The sequence below is a fragment of the Gossypium hirsutum genome, chromosome D07, assembly GCF_007990345.1.
Source record: "Gossypium hirsutum isolate 1008001.06 chromosome D07, Gossypium_hirsutum_v2.1, whole genome shotgun sequence".
Lineage (NCBI taxonomy): Eukaryota > Viridiplantae > Streptophyta > Magnoliopsida > Malvales > Malvaceae > Gossypium > Gossypium hirsutum.
The window spans coordinates 2419746-2435745 of NC_053443.1; the positions used below are offsets into that span (position 1 = coordinate 2419746).

Genomic DNA, 16000 nt, shown 5'->3' on the forward strand with positions numbered 1-16000 from the left:
AATTTAAATTTAGGCCATCTAGAGAGTTGAACATCCTGAGTGATGAGTGTGAACATTGATTAGCATTCATGTTTTCAATTTTTTACTTGTTTGTGTATTGGAGGGAATAGGTGGGCCGTTTGTTTAAGTCTTTACTGTTTAGCTCGAGGGGAAAACAGTGCGCAGGATAAGCGAATCTGCTTTGGGCGTAGGATAAGCCTGTAGATAGAATAGAATTCAATAAGCAACAGTTAAAACAAGAACAAAAATAAATAATAAACAAATAATAAAAAAATATTAGTAAAAAATTCTACATATTTATTTTTCTTAAAAGGAAAAAAGAGAGAGGAGAAAAAAAAAGAGTCGCCGTTGATGATCGATGTCGAAAATGAAGCATCTCTTAAGAAAACTCCACATCGGCGGTGGTTTAAATGAGCACCAACGATTGGCGGAGGCGCGGCCCGTGATCAGCCCTAGTCCGAGCCCGACTCCGGACTCGAACTCGATGAACGTGACGGGACCGGCAACGGTGACTTCTTCTTCATCGTCTACGGTTACTTCAAGTACAATGGGGAGAATCGGGGCAGTTGAATCGGTCGGGGCAGATCGGACGGCTGGAGATGCGGTGGATTTTAATTTATTGGAAGAAGAGTTTCAGATGCAATTGGCTTTGGCGATCAGTGCCTCCGATCCAGAGACGGCTCAGATCGACGCCGCTAAAAGGATTAGCCTCGCCGGCACCGACAACAACGTGTTCGTTGAGTTGCTTTCGCTCCGTTATTGGGTAATATATTCTTCTGTAGTTCAATTTTTTAATATTTTCTTTTATATAATTAGGTTTTCGAAATCGCATTTTCTGTTCGAATCGGTTTTAATAGCCAATTATTTCCCCCCTTAATTTGGATATGAAGTCATTCTATATGTACCTTCATCTTCTTTTTTTGGGGTGTCTTTTACTGATAATTCTGATTGCTTTTCATGTTTCCTCGTTATAATTACTAGTATATGTTTTTATTTTCGTTTGTATTGTAATTGAGGATTTTCAACTGCGGATCTCATATCCCGTAGTAATCTTGGGAGTTCTTTGCTTTTACGCCATTCTTATTAGTCATGAAGTGATTGGGATAATAATTCACTTGTTGAATCTTTCTTCTATTGTTTTATTTCAGATGTTTTGATTTGCATGTTAAGCTGGATTACTCTTGGTACCTCTATCAATTTAAGTTTTGCTATCATTCATTTTCTTTGATAGTATCTCATTGTTTATATATGTAAAGTTTACTGCTTGCCTCTTGCCTCTTGCCGCTTGCTACCAACGAATTGTGTTTCTATTATATGAAAATTTATTTTATTATCCAGGTATGGCGGTTTTGCTTGTTTTTTATCTCTGTTATATAATGCCAAGTCCTTTTTAACCATAGCTAGTTGGTAAACCTTGTTCTTTTTTTTTTTATGCCATAACCTTTACATGCATGCTTCTTTGTCATGAACATAATATTTATGTTGTTTTATTATTACTGTTGCCTTTCCTGTAATTATGAGTTGATTCGTTATTGGTTCAATTCTTATGGTGTTATGTTGTATTCAATATGGATATGAATACTAATTGATGTTAGTTTTTGATATAGATTTTTTTTTATTAATTAAAATGAATCCTTTTTCATCCTTTGGTTTTCAGTACAGGCTGAAAGGTTCCTGTTCATGTCTAGACAAGTTCTAGAGCCCATAAGTTGATATATTTGTTTATTTTTCTCTTGGGGAAAAGAAAACTAATTTCTATGTTGTTTTATTTGCAGAATTATAATGTTGTAAATTATGATGAAAAAATTGTGGATGGATTTTATGATGTATATGGCATTGCCTCAACTCTGGGTGCCCAAGGGAAGATGCCATCTTTGGTTGATCTTCAAGCAGTATCAGTGTTAGATAATGTTGATTATGAAGTAATTTTGGTTAATAGGTTGCTTGATCCCGAACTGCAAGCACTTGAGAAAAGAGTGTATAACATATATGTGCAGTCCCTGGCCTTCGGTAGTGGCCCAGTTTTAAGTGGCATGATTCAGCAAATCGCTGAAATAGTTGTTAATAGAATGGGTGGTCCTGTTGCTGATGCTGAAGAGATGTTGAGAACATGGAACTCGAGAAGTTATGAGTTACGGAGTTCTCTTAACACTATCATTCTTCCACTTGGACAGCTTGATGTCGGACTTTCTCGTCACAGAGCCCTGCTTTTTAAGGTTTTAAAAACCCTTGCTCATCTTATTCCCATAAGTCAAACTAACTAATGTAACATATGTTCCTTTTAACTTCACTAATGTCTACAACACCCTTTTTCATTTTCATTTGATGGCTTTTGTTTAGCTTTTTTTTTTCCTGCTAGGTCATTTATCCTGCCAGTTTTATCTAATTTTAACCTGCATTAAGGATACATGTAGACCTTTTATATGGAAATCGTTTCATGCCTCTGGTTCCAGGTTCTAGCTGATAGAATTAATCTCCCGTGTATGCTGGTAAAAGGGAGCTATTACACTGGTACTGATGATGGAGCTGTCAACTTGGTTAGAATCAACAATGGAAGGTAGTTTCCTCCAGCTATACTCTACATTTTTTTTATCTTTGATTTTGGTAATTATGCTGTGTTTTCTACAATATTTGCATATTAGGGTCTTTTTACTTGAGTTAGTCTCTCAATTTTGTGGACTTAAAATCTTCTGTTCAGCCTTGTTCTTTAGTTGGTTTAAAATTTTTACTTCATGCTAAATGCACATAAGTTTTGAGTTTGTGTTTTTTTTTTCAGTTTCATCCTGTCTTCTTCTTTAGCCCTTATGCAGTATGCTGTCTAGTCAAAGAGAAAGTTCAATTTTTGTACTGTTATGGGCTGATGTGTTTAATTATCTAAAAAATGCAGTGAATATATTATTGATCTGATGGGTGCTCCTGGGACTCTAATTCCCGCTGAAGTACCAAGCTGTCACCTCCTAAATTCTGCACTGGATGTAAGGGGCTTTGCTGATCGTACTGAAGCTTCTCAGAGTTCATGTTTTCAGCTTGACAAAGGAATCGGAAATGTGGCAGTTTCATCTGCTCCAGATACGAGCCCTAAAGTTGGTGCCATGAGGTCAACAGAATCTGTCAGCAGTCTGGCAAATGAAGAGGAGAGGAGCCATGCTGAAATAGCTGTCTTTAAGAGATTTGAACAGGAGTTTGGGAAGCTTCTCCCCTTGACGCCTAAATCCAATGAAATCTTTCCTGGCATTCATGAAAAACCATCATCAGCGCAAAAGAGAAAGGTTAAAAATGTTTCTAAGTATGTTATCAGTGCAGCAAAGGACCCAGAATTTGCTCAGAAATTACATGCTGTTTTGATGGAAAGTGGTGCATCACCTCCTCCAGATTTGTTCATGGATATTAATTCACAGGATCTTGCTGAACAAAGTAGGTCTGAACAAGCAGTGAAAGGGACAAATGTAGATGCTGCTGTTAGTTGCCATTCAAATGAGTTGCCAATCAATGAGCTGTGTCTTGTATCCTCTGGCATGGAGACTTCAGAAAACACTAATTCCAAGCTTAGGCAAAAGCAACTGGCTAAATACCATAGAGAGGTTGGAATGAATGCCATAAAAGCTAAAGTTGCATCTTCCTCTGATGTTACACGTGAGGAATTTATCGTTGGTAATACAACTAATGAGTGGACACAAGTTCGAGAGACTTCCTTTTCCTCTGCTAATGACTTTTGCCAAATACAGCCAGAAAATGTCTTGGCGACGGATGAGAAATTAATACAAAGGACTTCTGATACAGATTTCTATAAAGAATCTGCACTGGAATTGATTGAATCCACAGGTTGTGATTTGCATTTGATTAGTAAGGCTCACAGTGAGAAGATATATCCTATGCTAAGGGAGGTTTCAGAATGGGAAATTCCATGGGAGGATCTTCAAATTGGTGAACGCATTGGTATTGGTAAGGTTTCATAATAAAACAATCAAACTTGTTCATTGTTATATGTGTCTGGCTCTGCTTTCCCGTTCTTTTAAAGTTTCGGATATCTCCTGCTTACTAGACTTGATAACTGCAATTGATAGTTGTCAAATAGGTTAAACCTACTTTTTGGTGCAATGATTTAAGAATAGGAACTAGCTTAGTTGATTGAATTGCTTTTTTATAATCATATTTTGCTGGATCTACACTTGGTACTTGCTTGAATATGACTTGACTGTTCCTGACCAGTGCACACTTTCTTAATATATGAACTCTTGTTTTGCAGGATCATATGGTGAGGTCTATCGAGCAGATTGGAATGGCACAGTGAGTTACATTTACTATTACTTTTATTCCGTGGAACTTTTAGGAGTAGTATACTACTATTTGATATGATGACACAATAATGTGGCTACATGCCAAAATTTCCAAAAATTGTTATTCTCTAAGCAGTGACATTGACATTGTATATGCAAATTCGCTATTAGGAAAATCAAGTAGGTCGATCTGATTGAACAATTGTGGTAATATCTGATTCAATGTCATATTGCTGTAGTAAGTTAGTGCATTAGCCTTAATTTATATTAAATAGTTCTTCTATTGATTGATAACAGTATATGGCTTGAGGCTTGTTCCAAAAGTCTCTTCAATGACTCCTATGGTATTTTCATTTCAGTGTTTGTCTCATTGTCTTTGTTGGCACTTCAGGAGGTTGCTGTAAAGAAGTTTCTAGATCAAGACTTCTCTGGTGATGCATTGGTTCAATTTAAATGTGAAGTAAGCCCCCTAAAAATAGCTTCCTGTAGTATGTTGCTTGTTTACTTCCTCATGCTTTTGAGCTCAACTTTGCTGTAGAATTGAATGAATTTATATTGAGAATGTGGCCATCTCTGATTGATGACCCTGTGCAGGTTGAAATCATGTTAAGGTTGAGACATCCAAATGTTGTTCTTTTCATGGGAGCTGTTACTCACTCCCCGCATTTCTCTATACTCACAGAGTTTCTCCCCAGGTTGATTTTCTCTATACAATCCAAATTGTTCTCATATCTCTTCTATAGTATTCAATGCTTTTATAAGTTAAATTTGTTTGTATGTTCTTTTCATTTGTTACAAGTATTAGTGGCATTTTAAACTTCATGATGATTTCCCTCTGGTTTTAGAGGATAAAAAAGGAAAATAGTGTTGGCTCTTGAACTCTGTCTTCGTGGTAGTGTTGTGTGGATGTTTTGTAACTGATGTTATGCTTGTAGATATTAGGTATTGGAGTCCCGTCTTCATGGTTTTAAAGGATGAAAAAGGAAAATAATGTTAGCTCTTGAACTCTGTCTTACATTCTTCTTACTCCTCCCTCTTTCTTATGTAGGGGAAGTTTGTATAAGCTACTGCATAGACCCAATCAACAACTTGATGAGAAGAGACGAATGCGAATGGCTCTTGATGTGGTAGGAGTCACAAGTGAATAAATTATTTATTTTTATTTTGCTTCATATCTTGTACCAAAGTCTCCCCATCTCCCTTTCACTCTTCTTGCCTGGTTTTTTCTATTTAACTGAAACTTTCTATTGTTTGCAGGCTAAAGGAATGAATTATCTGCACACAAGCCATCCTACTATAGTGCATCGAGATTTGAAAACACCAAATCTCCTTGTTGATAAGAACTGGGTTGTAAAGGTTTTTATCTTGAATCTAATTGCTGGCCAAAACTCTTCCTTGATTTTGCTCATAGTTCTATAAACTACTTTACTGATTGCTTTAGGTTAAAATATACTCCAAGTCCCTGCACTCTTTATATATTTGGAATTTAATCCCCCTGTATTTCAAGGAAATTAGTTCCACTACTTTTCTGATTTAAAAATGCTAAGTACAATTAACATTGTTAAAATTCTTCTGTTAAAATCAAGTTTATTATGACATCTTTTTTTTGTTACATGGCTACAAAGTGAGTTTTTTTTTTTATTTAAATGTTACACCAGTGAATTTAGCAACAGAATTTTAATGGTGTTAAACTATTAGACCTGAATTTTGAAATCTGAAAAGTAGAGGATTAAATTCTTGAAAATGAAAGTAGAGGCATTAAACTCCAAATGCATGAAGAGTTCAGTGACTTGGAACATATTTTAACCATTGCTTATTTTCTGCTGAAAGATGTCTTTAATTTCTTGCTTACATGTTTGCTTCTCTCTATTCAGGTCTGTGATTTTGGGTTGTCACGCATGAAGCATCACACATTCCTCTCTTCTAAGTCTACTGCTGGAACGGTATTACTAAAAGATAATCCTCGGTGTTGACTTTGAGTTTTCTCTTCCGTACATATCCAAATCTATCATCTTTTTATGAATTATTTGATGTTGTACTGCAGCCTGAATGGATGGCACCAGAAGTTCTAAGGAATGAACCAGCCAATGAGAAGTAAGTGACTTGAACCCCATGCATATCTTACAGACATTTCTATTCTGTTTCTTATATGGATAGATTGGTTTGGTTGCAGATGTGATGTTTACAGTTTCGGTGTGATATTATGGGAGTTGGTTACGCTACTTATTCCTTGGAAAGGTTTGAATCCAATGCAAGTTGTTGGGGCTGTCGGATTCCAGAATAGGCGTCTAGAAATTCCTGAAGAAGTCGATCCAACAGTTGCGCAGATTATACGTGAATGCTGGCAAACGTGAGTTCTAGACTTAATTTTTGCGCATTTGTCTGTGCGTTGAGAATGATCATATAATCCCTTTTGCACTAATTCTATCTAATCTGAATGTTCAATTGGTGTCTCGTTTCTTAGGTGGCCACTCATAAACAATCTGAAACAAACCCTGGTTATCTTTACCTTGCATTAAAAAAATCGTGATCATAATCAAGTCAAAATAATTAGAATGATCCTTTTTATGGTTAGTCATTGCTCATGACTCGGTTTGTGTTTCATATGGGTAATGGTGACAATAATTCGAATGATCTCATGTTTTTCTTCAACTGCCTGTAATGTTGATTGTTGTGGAACTCACATTAAACTTGTTATTTTCATTGCAGGGAGCCACATCTACGACCATCATTTGCACAGCTTATGTCCCAACTGCGACGTCTTCAACGGCTGTATATTGAAAGGCCAAACTCGAAAAAACAAATTATAGATGATTCCGTTCAAAGTCTTTGATGTAATAAGAGCCTGATTAGCTGTTCTCCTGGCTCAAAGAACCAGGCAGCCGGAAAGGTTTACCTCTAAATGTGCAAAGAAAGTTAAAAAAGGAGTTAGGATCGGGCAAGTGTTGGCTCATTCGAAGCGGGGGATCGGCACTTCCCATCCGAGTGGATTGATTCCTGTGTTAAGCAGCTGCATAAGAGCAGGGGAGGATACCACTTAAAAAATTGTCTAGTATTATGAATAGGTTAGCATTTGTCAACTGTAAGAAAGTTCGGGGAAAAAAACAGAAGTGAACAGAAAACAAAAAAGAGGAAAAAGGAAAAGGAAAATAATTACTTGTGGAGGTCTTTGTTTTTGGGTAGGAAATCCCAATCTCTTGAATTGTAAACATGTGAGCTCTACTGCACATTGTGGGAAAAAAAAAAAGAGAATTATTTGCAAATTATATGCTCCTTTATTCTATTTGTCCTTTTATAACACACACCCAAGTAATATAAATTTCGTTTTGCTCAAAGGTTTGGTCAGAATTTTGATGTACTTTGTTTCGGTCAATATTGATTCATATATGTTAGTTTTGGTCAGTATTGGTCAGAATTTTGTTTTGCTCAAAGTTAGGTACCAATACCGTATATACATGCGGATACACAACTGTTGTGTGTGTCGATGGTAGAGAAAGATGGTGAGGTGTTCAAAGTTGGTGCATGATAATATTATGAAAGTTATTAAAAAGTTTTAAACATTATAAAAATTATAATAAAATTTAAAAAATCCTAGAAAATCAAAATTACAAAAAAAAAAACAAAAAGGATGTCCAATTGTTTGTCTATATTAATTGTTCAAAATATAATAAGATTATTAAAATTTTAAATAATTATCATAAATATTACAAAAATCATAATAACTATAAAATATTTAAAAATGTTAAAGATCGGGCATTCATCAAAATGTCTCAAAATAAGAAAAATCGTTTATAGAGTTCTTCGTATGGTTTTTCCACATGAATTTTGAGTACAAGAAGTAGAAATTCAAATTTTTATTGCTCTTCTATGTTCATAATTTATATGAAAAATCAATATAAAGATTGCTTTAAACAATTTTTCTTCTTTTGAGACATTTTGATGAATGCCCAATTTTTAATAATTTTTAATTAATTTTATAATGCTTTTATTGAAGTCAATTTTGTAAAGTGGTTGTTGAAGTACCAACAGTAGTGACTACAACTAACACTACGACATACTTTATTATTTGTCATATTTGAAGTTGACAATTTTTTAAACAAAATATTTGGCGCTGTGAACGATGCTAATATTGTGGAAGTATGAAAGTCCAACTATGAAAATCAGTTCATTTGAAATAACTTATCTTGAAAATTGAATTGGACCGGATTGAATCCCTTGGATTGTGGAGACTATATTGGAATAGCATTGAAGACATATCTTCAATAACCTACTTTACATTGGTCTTTATTGTTATATTGTATCTTGCTATTTTAGCTACTATTTAATAGGGGGAATTGATTGTAATTGACCTCTTAACAAGTCTCAAAACTCTTATATATTTGAGAGACTTGTATAGGTTTTGTATTGAGTATCGAAAGTACTTATCTGTTCATAGTGAAACATATGTTTGAGTGCAATCGAGAGAGTAAACAAGTTTTGTTTACTGTCTAAGTTCACAGGGGGGATAATAGATAACTTAGAGGTGAGTTATCTAGATCTTTCGGTATAAAAGTGAATGTGTTATACCAGAGTGCGATAAGACTTAAATCTAATTGTATTGAGATTAAAGATAGTGAATTCATTTGCTAAGCTAAGCTCCGCAAGTGAACTGCGTAAACAACTTGATGCGTTCTTTTTTCTTTGTTCTTATTGTAGTGACACATTTAGTGATTATTGCAGCCATCACTTCCATTCAAGCACTCTAATTTTTAAGCAACTATCATCTGTCTTAAAATGTATTAATAATTATTATTATTTAAATATTTTTTAGTGTGTAAGTTGTTGAATGTGCTTGAATTAACATTCAATATTCTAGTTGTTTTAAGCCTAACACGATGGCTAAACCATTGTCATACACGGTAGGCTAAACTTTAGGGTCTTTACCATAATCTTCTTATGGCCAAATGGAGCTTCATGCCTGCTCAATTATCATTCTTATTTCTAACGCCATTGTTGTCGAATGAGAGGCCGATAAAATTTTCACGTTAATTTATGAATTGTTGATTATGACAAAGAAAAAAATCATTTATCTAACTCATATATAAAAGTGCATGCACCTGAGGATCATTGATAATTCATGCAGCCCTAAAAAGGTTTGCTTTAGAAAATAATTGCAGCCAAGTGTTTTATTCTTAGGGTTAGGTTACATGTATTTGTCCCTCTACAATGAATTTCACCATTAAATTCATCTCCATCCTTCCATCCCATGTGACCAAACCTTATGCTTTTTCTTGTGAAATCAACTACTAATATACGTTAAAGTGGACTCTTTTTCTTTTTTTCTTAGGAAGAAAAAACTTTTGATGGAGTTGAATTTTAAGTAAATAATTTAGTTTAATTGAGTCACGTTAAAAGACATATGTATATGAGTAACATTTTTTAAAAAAAATAAAAATAAAGCGAAAAGAGTAATACCAATCCACCGAATATGTTCAGATTTAATATTATTTGATTTTATAAATATAAAACACGTGCTTGTCAATTTTTTAGTAAAACTTTGTGATAATTTTTTAAATTATTTATAAATTTTAAATTAAAAGGTAAACTATATAAATGGTTACCGAGCAATAGTAAACTTGCAGCTAGATCACTTGACTTTATAAAATTTATAAAATAGTGACAAGTTATCTTTTTTTGTTTTTTTTTAAGTTCATTTTCGTTAAATCAATAACATCATGGTGATGTGGTTGTCAAGTATATGGAGAAATTATGTTATGGATCATTCCCACTACATCATTTATGGTCCCTTTTTAATTATTTAATGACATTTTAATAATTTTTTCTTGTCATTGACACATAATTTTAGTAATTTTTTACCCAAAATCCTTCAGGCTTAAGTTTGAGGTTCAAGGTAAAAAATTACCAAAATTATGTGTCAATAACATAAAAAAATTTGTTAAAATGTTATTAAATAATTTAAAAGAGATTACCGAGAATATGACGTGAAGGGTTCATAAAATAATTAGATGACATGAAATTTTAAAAATAAAATAAAATTAGACATAATTTCCACATCATTTATTGAAAATAAAATAAAATCCTAAAGTCACCGTTTTGGTCCTTTAAAATCTGAAAAGTTTGAAGCCCGCCCCCAATTTCATCTTCTTCCGTCGTAGAGGCAGTGAAGAAAAAGAATAGTTTTGCCTGAAAGTCCAATGTACATAATGGGTAAGATTTAGAATGGATGATAAAGTGTGTTGTTTAGGTTTCAAATTTGAATACGAAACAGAGATGTTAAAGCATTTAATGAGATTCCCACTCTTCAAATCTCAAATCACCACCTTGAGTATAACCCACGCTATTGATATCCAACCCAACATGGTTTCCACGTAGGTTACCCCATTGGAGAAGAAAAGAGACAGAGAGATCTTCAATTTTGTAGGGTTTTAAACTGTGAGTTTTTGTTTTAATGGTTTTTTATTTTCAATAAATGACATTTAATTTTATTTTATATTCAAAATTCCATGCCATTTCCTTCACAGTCATGTCATCGTGTTGTTAATGATTTAATGGAAATGAATTAAAAAATAATTTTAATAATTCGAAGGATCATTTTGTAATTTTTTAAGATTAGATGATTATTTATATAATTTACCTTTAATCAAAAAATATTACGTGTTTTTAAATTGCTACGACATCAATAGTGCCAACTAAACAATATTCAATTGATTTTTCTTAAATAAACATTTTATCCAAATACAATTTTCCGACACAATGTTTTTATTCAAACTTTTCTAATATCGAATCAATATTCAAACTTAAATGAGTAACTCAACTCTTTCATGTTTAATTAAAAGTTGATACATAGATAATTATTTAATAAATTGGAAATGAAAATTTTAACTCAAAAACTAGGTTAAGAAATCGTATAAATCCTTAATTGATATTAAAAAAAAAGCGATCAACTTATGGAATTTAAAAGCTTTTACTAGATAATAATCTTATATATTAAATACAAAAATACAAGGCTTAAGGATAAAAAAGATTTTACTAAAAAATTAAAAAATTAATTAAACATCTTCTAAAATATTACAACAAATCGAGTATTCAGGTACCAAAAAAATCAATTGATCCCTTCTTTAATGGGAACCGTGGTTGATTAGTTTAACCGTCAACAGTCCTACATTGATAGGCAAAAGGTATGAGAAGTTGATATAAGTGGATAAATATCTTGACATGGCATGTCGTATTAGCAATTTTTTTTTAAGTTCTTAAAAAATTAAAAATTAGTGATGAATATGGCTTCAACAATTGCAAAACAAAACATGTTATGATATACATATACACACATTTAAATATGGTGGAAAAACTTTTACTCTGTATATATGAAAAAATGAGGAAATAGTTCATTTTTTTTCTTTTTGAACTATAATTACAAGTATATCTATTTTATCATGATTGAGATATAATAAATATTTCTGTGAGACTGTCAAAACTTCAATTGTTAACATCAAACTTATGTATATTCTCTAATCAAGCTTTTGATCTTGATGAGGAGTACTTGAATTTCAAGGTAGTTCTAAAAGTTTTGTGATCTTTTTCTAAATGTTTTATAGTTAACGCAACTTCAATAGAAGAGGCAAAAAATATTGATACGACGAGGATTAATGAGTTCATAGGATCCTTACAACCTTTGAGATGAATCTTGATGAATCCAAGAGAAGTACGATTAAGATAGAGAATAATATTACAAATTATTTCTCCAATTGCAACCGAAGAAAAAAAGCTTTTATTTATGATTTATTAAAATAGATGGTCTTTCTTAGAATAAATTTAAATAAAGTCATTTGAGCGTATAATGATGTTTGCCAATTTGCAACCATGACTAGAAGCAAAGATGTTATGGGGACATACAAGGCCATGTTAGACAAATAGAGTGTGTATTTTTTTCTCTTAAATAAAAAAACCACAACCTTTGGAAGATTTTCAAAGAGAAAGGCTCCCTACTAGTTGAAAAAGAAGCTAATTTTGGTGATGCTCTAAAAAGAGCTTGCAACAACCTAATCTATCTTGAAAAACATGGGATCGAGGAGCAAGAAATTAGATGAGATCCTTAATATAAATTACATAATATAAAATATTGTAAACTTAAAAGTGGGTCGGACTGAGTTGGGCTCGGAGCTTGAACATGCTCGACCCATATTTTAAACAAGCCTAATTTTTTTATCCAAATCCTTCTAAATTTTGAGCCGGCCTTCGAGCCTGGATAAATAATTCAGCGCATAAACAGGTCCAGTCATAAATACTCCAAGATTTTATGGAAAAGATCCTTACAATTCCACAAATTACAAGTCCAATTTTACAAAATTGTTAAAAATTTAGTATCCATAGCACCTTCTATTAAAACATTTTATTGAAAAAGACCTAAGTGACCGTTTTATAATTAAAACATAAATTTATTAATAATTTAATCACATTAAATATAATTTACTCTTAATTTTGTATGGATCGCTAAGAAGTCAAATGAATGCAATTTATTGTATAAACGTTATACCCTTTAGGCTAAATACGATAAATGAATGAATATATAAATCAAAAAAAAAAATCTTTAGAAAACAAATTAATAAATAATTTTTTTTAAGAAGGTGAGGGGTGGTGAGGGTCCCACCTGGAAGTGAAAATCTGGAATGGTTCATGAACCTTGCCATTGCTTTTTCATGTCCCACTTTTCTTTCCAATTCCAAAAATTTTATCTTAAAAAAAAAAACAATTTTGATTAATTCCCAAATTGGATTTTTGTCTGAATATATACAATTGTTGTGATTCTTCAATATGAACAGCACCGCCACCTCTTCCACCACCCACCACCAGTTCCAAAAACCAAATATAGAACACAAAGCTATAACCTTTCTTCTTCTAATTTACCGACCTTTTCAAAGATCTTTGCTTTGATTCATCTTTGCTGCACCCTTTTTTTTGTTTTCAAGCAAATTACCCTACTTTTTTTGTTGCAGGTTAGTCAAAACATCTTCCATTATCGGTCTAATTTTTCATTTTTTTTCTTTGGTTTTCTTCTTCTTCTTTTTCTTAATTCACTATGCATTAAATATAGCTAAAGTTCTTGTTTTTTATGTGTTATGGTACACGTTTCTGGGTTTTGCTTGGTTTGCCTCAAGAAATGATTCAGAGCTTAGGGGAGCTGAAATTTGATTGGTGTTTTTGTTTTTACTTGGTTGAATTGAGGAGTTTTAGGTAGAGAAAAAAAGGGTTGTAAGAAGATTTGCTTTTGATGATTTCCCACGATAAAAATGGAGCATTTAGTGTTTAATTTGATTGGTTGCCTAAAGGAAAATGATCTGATATATGGGATGCATGTTTTTAGGTAAATTATCTATTTGAATTATTGCAGAGTTTTTTGTGCTAGGCTGATAGTTGTAATCTGTTCCCTTTTTTGCGTTTTTGATCTTTTAGAGATAATATTGAGATGCAAATTTTGCATTCCATTGTGCCCATGCTTTTGAAATCTTTGATTTCGTTGTGAATGAATGAGGTCTTCATGCTGGTTTTTACTTCTTAGTTCCTTAATGTGCTTCTTCCACTCATATTGTTCCTATTTCGCCACTGATACCCTTGAGCAGTTGTTAACTTTCGGCTATGGAGGAAACCCGATGTCGTAACGAGTCTTTATTTTGGGTGATGGAATGATGTTCCCAAATAGAGTTGATGTAGATACACAATAAATGGCTTAAACGAATGGTAGTCAAGGCTATAAGGATGATGACTAGATATGAATGTAGCATTTCATTAGGCAAATCGAAAAAGTTAGGATTCTCGAACGTGCTAGTATATACAAGGTAATGGAGTTGCATTATTCTGTAGATCATGTTGGATCTTGATGGATTCTGAATTTACGCAAAGGTTCAACATGCTTGCTAACGTATGCACTCGTTTAGAGAATTAAGTAGTTATTGGCATGATTAATCCACTTTGGAGTTTGGACTTATTCGTCAATTAATCGAAGTATTAGGACTGCACTACCTTGAGAATGACATTTCTAATGCTGGATATTAAATGGCTTGGGTTTTTGCCTAATTTTGAAAGGCGATGAGTACAATCGGCAATAACGGAATTCTTGTATGATAGTGAATTTTGATGAATCTTTTGGTTTATGTTGACATTTGAAACTTTTGCATTCTTACTACAATATTTTGCTTTTTCTTGTATGGCCTTTACCTATTGATATCGAATATTCCTTTTGTTTCTTTCCTAGAGTAACGGTATCGTGTATTTATTGTAGAATGAGATTTTCGTCTTTGTGATTGGATAATTGCATATCAAATCGAGAACAAGCCCATCATGTCTGAGGGTGTTGTTTGAAATGATGATGGTTTGCAGCCTAGATTTCAAAAAACTGTATGCCGCGTGGAAGACCTCCTATAATGGATCTGAAAACAGCTTATGATGTTGAACTCAGTGGATCTAGAATTCAGCATGAACTATGGCCATTAGATGAAATTGATCCGAGGAAAGCAAAGTTTCCTTGCTGTCTGGTTTGGACCCCACTCCCAGTTGTCTCATGGTTGGCACCTTTCATTGGCCACGTTGGCATTTGCCGAGAAGCTGGCGCGATTTTGGACTTTTCAGGATCATATTTTGTGAATGTCGAGGATTTTGCTTTTGGTGCTGCAGCTCGATACGTTCAACTCGATAGAGAAAAGGTATAGTTTTGTGCCGGTGCTCGGAAATTTAACCTTTTACATCTCTCTATGCATACGAAGGCAAATTTCTCTTTGTTGGAACTAGTAGCTGTTTCATTAACTAGTTTTATTGTGGAACTAGTGCTGCTTTCCTCCCAACCTGGCTGGTCACAAATGCAAGCACGGGTATCAGCATGAAGAGTTTGGGACTGCACTCACATGGGATGATGCCTTGCAGTTGAGCATGCGTCACTTTGAGCACAAGAGCTACAACCTCTTCACATGCAACTCTTACTCATTTGTAGCCAATTGTCTCAACCGGCTCTGCTACGAAGGATCAATGGATTGGAACATGATAACTGTGGCAGCTCTAATACTGTTCAAGGGGCAGTGGGTCAATAGCATGTCGGTAATAAGATCATTCCTCCCTTTCACAGTGGTGCTATGCCTCGGGTTACTGCTCGTCGGATGGCCATTCTTGGTTGGACTTTTCTCGTTCTCTCTCCTACTCTTTGGGTGGTTTCTGTTGGGTACTTACTGTGTCAAAACCTTGTTGGAAAGCTAGAGTTACTCTCTTCTTTTTTTTCATTGAAGTTGAATTTTTGTTAGTTGAAAGATGCATGCATTGTTGGTACAGGTTGGTGTGTTCTTTCAAAACCCTAGGTTGTCAATACCGGACAGACATCGGCCGAAGATTCTACCCCAACCGGCTGATTGTCGAAAGATATAAAGTTGTCCCTCCCTCATGAAACTGAATTGTAGATTTGCTTCATTAAAGGGAAATAGAACTTTTTATTACAATCCCAAGATTTCTTTATCTGGTGATAAGTTCATGAAGTAGTTAGATTGCTTCATTAAACTTTAGCTACCGTGATTTACATAGCTGTATCAGCCGCCATGGTTTCTTGCTTTGTTATTTCTTTCCCTTCAAGTTGAATAGATGTATGCATTCCATGCCACATACATAATGATGCATAATGATGGTTATTATCATATTAACTAAATTGTATAGATGCATGCATTACATGCCACACACATAATTTAAAT

The 16000-nt window shown here is 33.7% G+C and overlaps 2 protein-coding genes across 5 annotated transcripts; both read left to right on the forward strand.

Moving 5' to 3' along the window:
• Positions 1-237: 237 nt before the first annotated feature.
• Positions 238-7612, forward strand: LOC107953886 (probable serine/threonine-protein kinase SIS8). Its single transcript, XM_016889328.2, has 13 exons — positions 238-763; positions 1776-2216; positions 2454-2557; positions 2888-3942; positions 4247-4287; positions 4669-4737; positions 4872-4972; positions 5326-5404; positions 5535-5633; positions 6152-6220; positions 6322-6371; positions 6451-6627; positions 6987-7612. Exons 1-13 carry the CDS (start codon positions 359-361, stop codon positions 7108-7110), a joined length of 2814 nt encoding a protein of 937 aa, XP_016744817.2. The 5' UTR covers positions 238-358; the 3' UTR covers positions 7111-7612.
• A 5354-nt stretch (positions 7613-12966) lies between these two features.
• LOC107953884 (protein REVERSION-TO-ETHYLENE SENSITIVITY1) lies at positions 12967-15754 on the forward strand. 4 transcript variants are annotated; one of them, XM_041097036.1, is made up of 4 exons: positions 12972-13270; positions 14652-14974; positions 15096-15483; positions 15591-15754. In XM_041097036.1, the coding sequence occupies exons 2-4, from the start codon at positions 14672-14674 to the stop codon at positions 15614-15616; spliced, it is 717 nt and encodes a 238-aa protein (XP_040952970.1). In that variant the 5' UTR covers positions 12972-13270; positions 14652-14671; the 3' UTR covers positions 15617-15754. The 4 variants fall into 4 exon arrangements, with proteins under 4 accessions (XP_016744813.1, XP_040952970.1, XP_016744815.1 ...); XM_016889326.2 differs by having other exon boundaries at positions 12975-13270; positions 14554-14974; XM_016889324.2 differs by having other exon boundaries at positions 12967-13270; positions 14554-14974; positions 15096-15754.
• Positions 15755-16000: the final 246 nt, after the last annotated feature.

Excerpts from the sequence above, each read along its gene's own strand:
- LOC107953884 (XM_016889324.2), top strand. The coding sequence starts at position 14,672 with ATGCCGCGTGGAAGACCTCCTATAATGGATCTGAAAACAGCTTATGAT. Across the intron at positions 14,975-15,095 it reads TTCAACTCGATAGAGAAAAG|TGCTGCTTTCCTCCCAACCT; the intron begins GTATAGTTTTGT and ends TTGTGGAACTAG.
- LOC107953886 (XM_016889328.2), top strand. The coding sequence starts at position 359 with ATGTCGAAAATGAAGCATCTCTTAAGAAAACTCCACATCGGCGGTGGT. Across the intron at positions 764-1,775 it reads TGCTTTCGCTCCGTTATTGG|AATTATAATGTTGTAAATTA; the intron begins GTAATATATTCT and ends TTTTATTTGCAG. Across the intron at positions 2,217-2,453 it reads ACAGAGCCCTGCTTTTTAAG|GTTCTAGCTGATAGAATTAA; the intron begins GTTTTAAAAACC and ends CTCTGGTTCCAG.